The 9,557-nt window shown below is 41.3% G+C and overlaps 1 protein-coding gene across 1 annotated transcript in view; it reads left to right on the forward strand.

Annotated features, from left to right (window-relative positions):
• Positions 1–2,052: 2,052 nt before the first annotated feature.
• The window catches only part of CLVS2 (clavesin 2), a 74,142-nt gene continuing 66,637 nt past the window's right edge, over positions 2,053–9,557 (forward strand). The window contains exons 1-2 of the mRNA XM_011944493.1: positions 2,053–2,852; positions 3,330–4,286. Of these exons, the coding sequence (XP_011799883.1) occupies positions 3,898–4,286 (389 nt within the window). The 5' untranslated portion in view covers positions 2,053–2,852; positions 3,330–3,897. The remainder of the gene's footprint in view (positions 2,853–3,329; positions 4,287–9,557) is intronic.

A 9,557-nucleotide genomic window follows, 5' to 3' on the forward strand; every position in this document is an offset into this window, starting at 1 on the left:
TGACATCCCTCCCCCCTCCCCCCTCCCCATGATAGGCCCCAGTGTGTGATGTTCCCCTTCCTGAGTCCAAGTGATCTCATTGTTCAGTTCCCACCTATGAGTGAGAACATGCGGTGTTTGGTTTTGTCTTCTTGTGATAGTTTGCTAAGAATGATGGTTTCCAGCTGCATCCATGTCCCTACAAAGGACGCAAACTCATCCTTTTTTATGGCTGCATAGAATTCCATGGTGTATATGTGCCACATTTTCTTAATCCAGTCTGTCACAGATGGAAAAATGTCATCTTTCAATTTTGGTCATATCATATGCTGGGCCAAAAAAATAAATTTTATTTTATAAATTTCCTTAAAAATATAGTCTAATATGTCCATCTCAGAGAACAAAATTAAGCAATTGGATTTTCATCAAGGTGAAAGGTCTGCGTTTTAACTCTACTTACAGGCTAACAAGTTAGCTGGCTATAGTTTCATGGATGCAGATGGAAGATGCAAAATTCCTGGCTTAGAGATAAAGGATTTTGTCACTCAGGCATAGCAGGCAGTATGAGTATCTGCATATCTTGCACTGTTCCCTTGAGCTCTAATTCCCACAGAGCTGAGAAAGAGCATCAAGTGATACTGACATAAACAGTGGGTGGCATTACAGCAGAGTAACTCTGAGTTTAGGGAATTCAAATAAGCCTGCCTACCTTTTGGTCAGGAGAGGGATATCACAGCTTTCAAGGCTTTGTTTCAGATGGAGGTACTATCTCTATCTTCCAAGATCTTCCAAGACCATTTACTGTACAAATACCCTTGAAAAGATAGTCTAGGAAAAAGGGGAGTTAGTGCCTTGCTCATAAGACAGGTAGAAACACAATGGATCCAGGGAGAATTGTCTCTCCATGTTGGTGATGACTCTAACCTCTTCATACAGTTGATAACGAAACATAAATTTTCTTCAACCTCTAAAATATTAGACAAAAATGATTTTTTCAAATTTTTAAAAAAGAGAACCAAAAATTTAACAGTTCACATTGGATTCAGAATGCTTGAGAAAGTCATAATCACTTAAAATCCTATAAGGACCTTATATAGAGAGTATATGTACAACACACACATGTATTAACATACATACACTCACCTAGGTGGTTTATTTTCTGCCTTCCCCATTTAAAACATAAATTCCTTGACAATAATGACTGTGTGTGTGTGTGTAATTTATTGTCTTATTCGGGTTCCTACATTAATTTGCATTAATTTAATAAATGCTCTAGCTCTACCATACAACCCTTTTCCTTCTCTCTTTTTGTCAGCACCATCGCCGTGAGAACAGCAAAAAAAGTGTGCCTGTATTTTGAGGGTTCTCGTAGTCATTAAAATTGAAAATGACAAGGTAAGAAATGTCAAGATAAGAAAATGACAAAATTTGCTTGTGTTGAAGACCACCTCCTATACGCAGAATCCAGAAAAATGACCCACACCTCGTGGAACTCAGTAAATATTAGTTGCATTGAGTTAACTTCAATTCAAGACCCCATTCTACAGTTTGTAAGTCAAAAGTTGCTCTTAGTAACACGCTCAGTAATACGTGCTGTGTTTTGAAAATAGAAAATATCCCTTTTCCTCAAATCCGTAGTCATTTTAAGCACAATGACTCCTGTTTATTTATAATGATTCTCATATGCAGATGTATACAACTGAAGGAAGGATGGTATGTGTTTCCTGAAATATTTGCTTTATCATGAGATATGACTGAAGCACCTATTTGTTTCTTCCTTTGAGAATTATGTTTTTATTATCATTTACCCTAGTGCTCATTTTTATCCTTTTCAACAGGAATTTAGCAGGGAGACTGTATGGTTGAAAAACTACTCATGTAAGTTCCTCCGGAGGCTTAATCATCAACACACTGCCTTGGAACCACTCTGGTCTTTTCTAATTTAAATATCTCTGTCTACAACAAATGCGAAAAGTACAAAATGTTTCCGTACTCCTTCTGCATCAAAATTGCCTCCTACAGGAACTAGAAAATGCGTGTCAATATGAATTATCGTCTACAACAGCTACTCTCCCGGCCGATCTGGGGTCTTGCACACAAAGGGCGAGAGAGGGGCGTGGGGAGGCTGGAAAGCATCGCTGCCCCCCCGCGGGCCCGGCGACGTCCGCTCAGCAGCCTGCTGAGGAGTGGGGACGAAGAGCAGCCTAAACTTAGGGCTCGGGATATTTCGATGCCACCCAAATTGCCGTCCTACCCCAACCAGGCAGGGAGAGGAGCGGAGTGCGCGCGCGAGCTGAGTGAGTGCTTACGTCGCAGCGAGATCTGTGCTGGGATAATTAGAGAGGAGTTGGGCTGAGCCGAGTCCTCTTTTAGCAGCAGCAGCCGGAGCCGCCGCCGCAGCCCGGAGGGGCGCGCCCGACTCGGACAGCTCGGGAGAGCCCCAGGAGAGGCCAGCGCCGCGCAGCAGCCGCCCGGCTGCGCCCACCGCCCCGGCTGCTCCCGGAGGGCGCACAAAGGCGGTGACCGCCCGAGTGGCCTTCTCCATCCAGGCGTTCGGGTCCTCCTCCCCACCTTCTCTCCCGAAGGCGAAAATGGCAGGGCCAGGCGAGGACCTGGGACAGCGGTGGCCCTAGCCCTGAGATCCCCACCCCTCCTGCTGGGAGAGGCTGCGGGCTGCCCGCGGACGATGTGGCCGCGACTGCCCCCGAGCGCATCTTCGGCCCGGGTCCCCGCCGCCGCCCCTCTTCTCTGCTCCTTCCATCCTGCCCAGAGGAGTTGATGCCGCTGTCGCCGCCGCCGCCGCTGCTGAAGCCGCGGCTGATGGATGCCAGGGAGTGCCGCATTGCTTAGCGACCCCGCCTCCGGGTTTGCTGGTAGGAGCGGCTGCTCTTTCTTCTTTCTTGCTTTGGGGTTTTATAGAAAAGATAAGGACATTTTTATTTCATTCTCCCAACGCTCTCCCCTTCTCTTCGTTTTTGAAATGTGCATTCCCAGAAAGATCCCCGGTCTCCTCCTTCCCTCCCCTCTCCCCTCCCTTTTCTCCCACCCCGCGGCAAGTCCCTGGAAATGAAGGGCTAGAGGAAGGCAGAAGTTGGGGGTGGGGTTGAGGGAGCCCACGCTGGTACCAACGCCGCCAGAACCCCTGCTGGTGCCTTATGAGATCACGGTGTATCTCAAAGGGGAGGTGGGAAGGTACGCTATCTGCAGAGTCTCCACCTAATTGGATCACAATAATCTTAAATAAATCACACAAATATGTCTTTTAAAAATATCGTCTTTGAATAAGTAGAGGGAGAAATAATCTCCTTTCTCCCCGTCTTTCTCTCTGTCTCTTTTTCTTTCTGGCAAAGATGATCTCTCTCCTCCCTGGGGCTCAGCGCTGAAGAGCTACCTTATTATTAATCAGAATTTCCATCGCCACCCCTGGCAGGCGTATCCTTCAGCAGGGACCGCAGGAACATTCACAGTGCAGGGGCTGAGATGTGCGTGGGGGTTGTTTTTGTTACATCTTGGAAGAGAAGAGAAGAGGACAGTACCAAGATCAGAACCACCCGTGCTAGGTGGGATTAGGGGTGATTTGTTAGGAGAGAGAAAGGACAAGAAGAGGAGTGCAGAGCCCTTCAGGGGTTTACATCTCTTCAAAGGAAAGGGAAGAGGGAACCAAAGTAGGGTGTTGTATTTTAGGGGGCGGAGGAAGAAGTTTACACCACTCCGTCCCCCACCCCCACCCCAGTAAAGCTGGGGAAAGTAGGAGCAACAGGGCACTTGATTGGACACCAAGATTATTAATTTCCTGTAGGGGAGAGGAAGCAGGCAGCAGGAGGTCTGGGGGCTGGAGTCTGGTGGTGGAAAGGGCCAGGTTTGCTTTGGGACAGTCAACAAGGGCTTCTGAGGGAAATCTCCGGGACAGGCAAAACAATGACTCATTTGCAAGCTGGTCTCTCCCCTGAGACCCTGGAGAAAGCTCGCCTGGAGCTCAATGAAAACCCAGACACGCTGCACCAGGACATCCAGGAGGTGAGGGATATGGTCATCACCAGGCCGGACATTGGCTTTCTGCGCACGGATGATGCCTTCATCTTACGATTCTTGCGGGCTAGGAAGTTTCACCACTTTGAGGCCTTCCGCCTCCTGGCACAGTACTTTGAGTACCGGCAGCAGAACCTGGACATGTTCAAAAGCTTTAAGGCCACCGACCCTGGCATCAAGCAGGCACTGAAGGATGGCTTCCCGGGGGGCCTGGCCAATCTGGACCACTATGGCAGGAAGATTCTAGTCCTTTTTGCTGCCAACTGGGATCAGAGCAGGTAAATCCTAAATCCAAACTTGTGTTCTCCTTTTACTCTCCCATTTTCCAGAATTTACCCCGAGTAGTGTCATGGTTTTGTAGATTTGATATTTTTGTTTATTAGGCTTGGAGTAAAGAGAAACAAACCAGGAGATGAGTTTTTGGTGGGTACCCTGGGAAGGGAGGAGGGCTTGTATTTTTGCTTTTAAAACTTACTTCATTAACACCCAGTTTCTGCTGCAGCTTTAAGGTGCTACCTTAACCATATTATTGCAACTAGATCTAAATCACTTAACTTGTAAATAAAGCTTCTTTATATGTTTCACCTTCTGAATAAGTTTATTAGGCTAGATAAACCAGTATGAAAATGAGGACAACTTTTCCTCCTTCTTCCTAAAAAAATTATTAAACTAGACCCATCATCATGGTCATCATCATCATCATCATCATCATCCTCTCTTTGGTACTGACGTTTTATCTTTTAAGCATAGCCTGGTGTTGGACCAAAAGCAAGTAGTTTTGTTGCTTGGGAACTTCTCTGCTTGGTGATGTGTAGAAGAAGGAATAATATGATGTATGTCCCTTCAATGAAAGGAAGAGTTTCATCCCCTGTCGCTGAGCATGCCTGCTGAAACTGAAAATGTACACTGACTGGTGTATGTGTTCTACACCTGCCACTAATCTAAAGAATCTGTTTCCTGTCTCATGTGATTTTTCATCTTTTGGAAGGAAGTAGAAAATATTCAGATGTGTCAGTTGGTGGACTTTTTGAGCTCCTGTGCTATTTAATAGAGGAGAAATAATATTCTTTTTATCAACATTATTATAGAAAAATGTAGACAATGACACTTCTCTATCCTCAATCAGAAGTGTTTTCTCAGACTGAAAGATATAAGACATTATACAAGGCTCTTGTGTAAGGTAGTTTCAATTAAGTTCAAAGTTAAATATATTTCATGGGACTTAAAAATGCTACCACAGCTATGAATCATAAGAAGCTGCTTCTTAAGACATTGGTGTATTTTTAGTTCTGTGAATGGTGACTTTCGATGCATCTGGTTAGTTTAAATCATCTCTGGAGCCATTGTACAAGACATTTACAGTTACTGAGAAGGCTTGTAGATCATAGAGATTTCCAGATAGGCTTCCGAGTCTTGGTATTTTAGAATATAAATTAATATTTTTAATTACTTTCTCTCTCATTTTATTGTGATTTTTTTCCCTGTAATTCTAGGTTGAGAATCACTCTGATTTTTTTAGGCAAATAGAAAGACAAACTACTACCTGAAGATTCATAATGCTCAGAAACTCATACAGAGTTAGTCATTCAGAGGGAATGGAGTTTTGTTACTTACTTTGGCCAGTTATAGAGATGTTATTCGACTTTTTATCAGGTAGCTTAAAATTTTAAAGAATTACAACATTTTATCCATTGACCACAATTTTTGTTTAAAAATGTTTTTTTTTCATCATAAAAGTACATTGTAGGATCATGCAAATCAGTGACTGTGTATAACAAAGCTGAAACATTTTACTCAAGGAAAAAACTAATATTCTGTATGTCAGATTGGAACTTTGTTAATTAAGCTATAGTGAAATGGAAATTGGAAATTTTACATTTATATAAATCTTGAAGTCTGTTAGAGATACCATTATGGAGGCAGATTGCAATCAGAGAGACATGCATATATATATATATATATATCAGACATACATATATATATCAGACCTATTTTCATTAATTTCTATAAGTACACTAATATTCATAATGATTTGTAAACCTAATTAAAATGAAAGTCACTTATAATTTTCATATATATGAGAAGGCGATAATTCTGAATTTATTAAAGACACTCTGTTTTAGTTGTCCATCTCGTGCTTCCATATAAAGGGAAGATAACTAGTGATCAAATTCTCTTTCTCTGGAAATCTACAATGGAAAGGAAGTTAATAATTGGTATATAGAATTATATTTTATTAAACTTACACATAATCTTAAATACTAAAATGTTGTGTATTAGAACAAAATGAAAAGCTCTGTTCTGTAGAAATAGCCTGTCAAGATGTCTAGAATTGTAATTATGAATTCTATTTCTATGGTTGGAAATAAACAGGTATAATCAAGAAGTTATAGCATATCAAGGTGAAAATATATACAAGTGATTTAGAGCTTAGTCGAAATTTCAGTCGAGTTTCTTCCTATATTAAAAAAATAATAATTCCCTCTTCTTCCTCACCTTCCCTTTGTCCCAAATCTGCATAACCCAATGACAGGGACTAGTGGACAAACAGATCTGTCATCTTGGCACCCTCTATAAACCTTTATCACTGGAGCATGTGCATAAAAACTTCCCTGGCTTCTGCACTGAAACTCAAAGGACAGCTGCCTTTCTGTCAATGCCAGGATGTTACCAACCCTTCTCAGCCTGAATTCCTTTCCTCTACCCTGAAGGCTCCTTGACTCCTACAGAAGTCTGCCTCTTTCCCTAGATGTTTAAGTTACTATTATTGCTCTGTAAGGTGGATGATGCCATGTGCTAGTTTCTCTTGTCCTTCATCCCTCCCTTGTTCTGTGAGTGAGATATTCTCACCTTTCAAGCCTTGATCCTGCCAATCCAAAGCTACTTGGATTTCTTTTTTTTTTTTTTTTCTTTTGAGACAGAGTCTTGCTCTGTGGCCCAGGCTGGAGTGCAGTGGCCGGATCTCAGCTCACTGCAAGCTCCGCCTCCTGGGTTTACACCATTCTCCTGCCTCAGCCTCCCGAGTAGCTGGGACTACAGGCGCCCGCCACCTCGCCTGGCTAGTTTTTTGTATTCTTTTTTTAGTAGAGACGGGGTTTCACCGTGTTAGCCAGGATGGTCTCGATCTCCTGACCTCGTGATCCTCCCGTCTCGGCCTTCCAAAGTGCTGGGATTACAGGCTTGAGCCACCGCCCCCGGCTGGCTACTTGGATTTCTCCATAAGACTGCATGTCTGAAAATAATCCTAACAACATTCTTTGAGTTGTTAAGTAAATCACCTGCTTTCAACAACTTTCTTAAAAAGTAGCCTGTTTTAAAGAAACAGTATGTGAGAAGTGTAGATAATTACATAGGTAAATTCTAGAAATGAGGCAGAAGAAAATGCCTTCATTTATTTGGAAAATAGGTTATTTATAACTTTCCAACTACAAAAGGAAAACCAAGATTTTATGAATTTTTAAAAAATTTGTAAAGACCCCCAACAGAATTGATCTAAGAAAAAGACTACATCATGTTATCATATTTATTACAGCACTTGAACTAGAGTAGATGCTCAATAAATATTAGAGTTGAATTGAATTATGCACTTGTATAAAAAGAATTCTGAGTAGAGATTTATTTGATATATGCTTTCTCCTCTATCAAATTGGTAGGACAATTTTCTGTGCTCCTCAGGACACTGAAAACAGTAAAAGCGTGTGAGACAGTGACTATAAATAAAATAGTGTCTGTTTCTGCTGCAATATAGTGTAGGTTAGTTTAGGTTATTGTAAAGAATTGGATGATTTCCAAAGTCTTTTTGAGAGACACGGCATCATTAAGAAGACTAACGTAAAATCGTAATATTTACTGTGTACCCTCCTTCTAACAAATCTAAAAAAAAAAAAAATGGAAATACTCAAATGTCAAAATGACTTGCAGTGTGGTCTGTGGTTCTTTCAAAAAAAGAATAAGGCAGGCCCAGATGACCTGTTACATTTATTGAGCTGTACCTTGGAAAGGATTCATATAATTTTATCTCCTTTTAGATTGCCTTACATAATTTCTGACAACAAATGTACATGCCATGAAATTAAAAACGATTTGACTGTTACACTGCATCACAAAGATGCCTTTATCCTCCATGCACTGCATACTGTTTTCCTTCCTAAATGATAGTGACCTGCTTAGGACTCAGCAAATACCTTCAAATGGTTTGCTTGATCTTTTCAACAGAGTGTGAGGATAATGTGTCATAAAGCTAGTAGAGGTAACACGGCTGGAGAAAAGGAAACTTGGAAAGAAAGTACATGGCACTCTAGGTACTAGAGCATGCAAGCAGGTATCTAAGAAATTGAAATCTGCTGTCACATAATTATTGGAAATATTCATGAGTGAAATTGTGTCACCTGAAACATAATGATGATAGGAAGTATGAGAGTTCACCTGTAAGCTGTCAGCCTGCAAGTCATATTTCATTTCTCTAGGTCTCATTAGAAGTATATAGTTCACTGTGCTTTAGTAGAGCAAACAACCATTTATCTGGAATATGGTTAATAGTCATTAGAAACAGTACTTCTGTGAACTTTAGTATAGCAAACCACCATTATCTGGAATCTAGTTAATGGCCATTCGAAAACAAGCACAGTTAGAACCGAAATGATTCTTGGCATGGTGGCAATCCAGAAAGCACTGGCCACCATGCATGGTCTTTGGCTTATCATAGTGGACACTGATTACCACTTACAGTAGTGAAGCTCTGGAAGGGGCAGAAAATTGATTGCTCAGACATTGATATGATCCTTCAACTTTCCTGGAATTTGCCCCAAAAGCTTGTCGGTTTTCTCCTACTGTGTGGCTTTTTCATACAAAAGCAAACGTTGTATAAATGGTTGCTATTTGTGGTTCAGTTTGAATTATGATCATATTTCCATTTACTAAAATAATATGGCCAATGTTCAGAATAGAAGATTATGGTGATGATAACTTACAATTTTAAAACATAGCCACAGACTACACAGATTGCATTAATGCCAATCACAAAGCTTTACTTCTCTCTGGAATTGTACTAAAAATAAATAAAAATAAAATAAAATAAAATGAACAGGAATTGATTAAAACAGTCCAAGGTAATTATCCAGATAATTGTGGAGAAATATTTATTTGTACTCAGCAACAAAAAAAGCAAAAAAAAAAAAAAAAAAAAGAGGTTTAACTTTGCAGCCTAATTTTTCAAGAATTTTTTCTCAGTTTATTAACATACTAAATAATTCCCAACTTTTTGCTTCAATACCTAGTTATACCTAGTGGCACAGTCAGGAGTTCTTCTCTTAAAAATTTTGGAGGCGTAGCTTTGCTGTCTTTTGGGTGGGTATTGGTTAGGGCCAAACCACAAATGGCAGGTGTGTATTCCATGGGACCTCTATCCCAGTAGAGCTTCCATCTTGCTTCCTTTCAGGGAAACTCTTTTAACAAGTCCTGGCCGGGCGCGGTGGCTCAAGCCTGTAATCCCAGCACTTTGGGAGGCCGAGACGGGCGGATCACGAGGTCAGGAGTTCGAGACCATCCTG

Source organism: Colobus angolensis, unplaced genomic scaffold (genome assembly GCF_000951035.1).
Source record: "Colobus angolensis palliatus isolate OR3802 unplaced genomic scaffold, Cang.pa_1.0 Scaffold231, whole genome shotgun sequence".
Classification (NCBI taxonomy): domain Eukaryota; kingdom Metazoa; phylum Chordata; class Mammalia; order Primates; family Cercopithecidae; genus Colobus; species Colobus angolensis.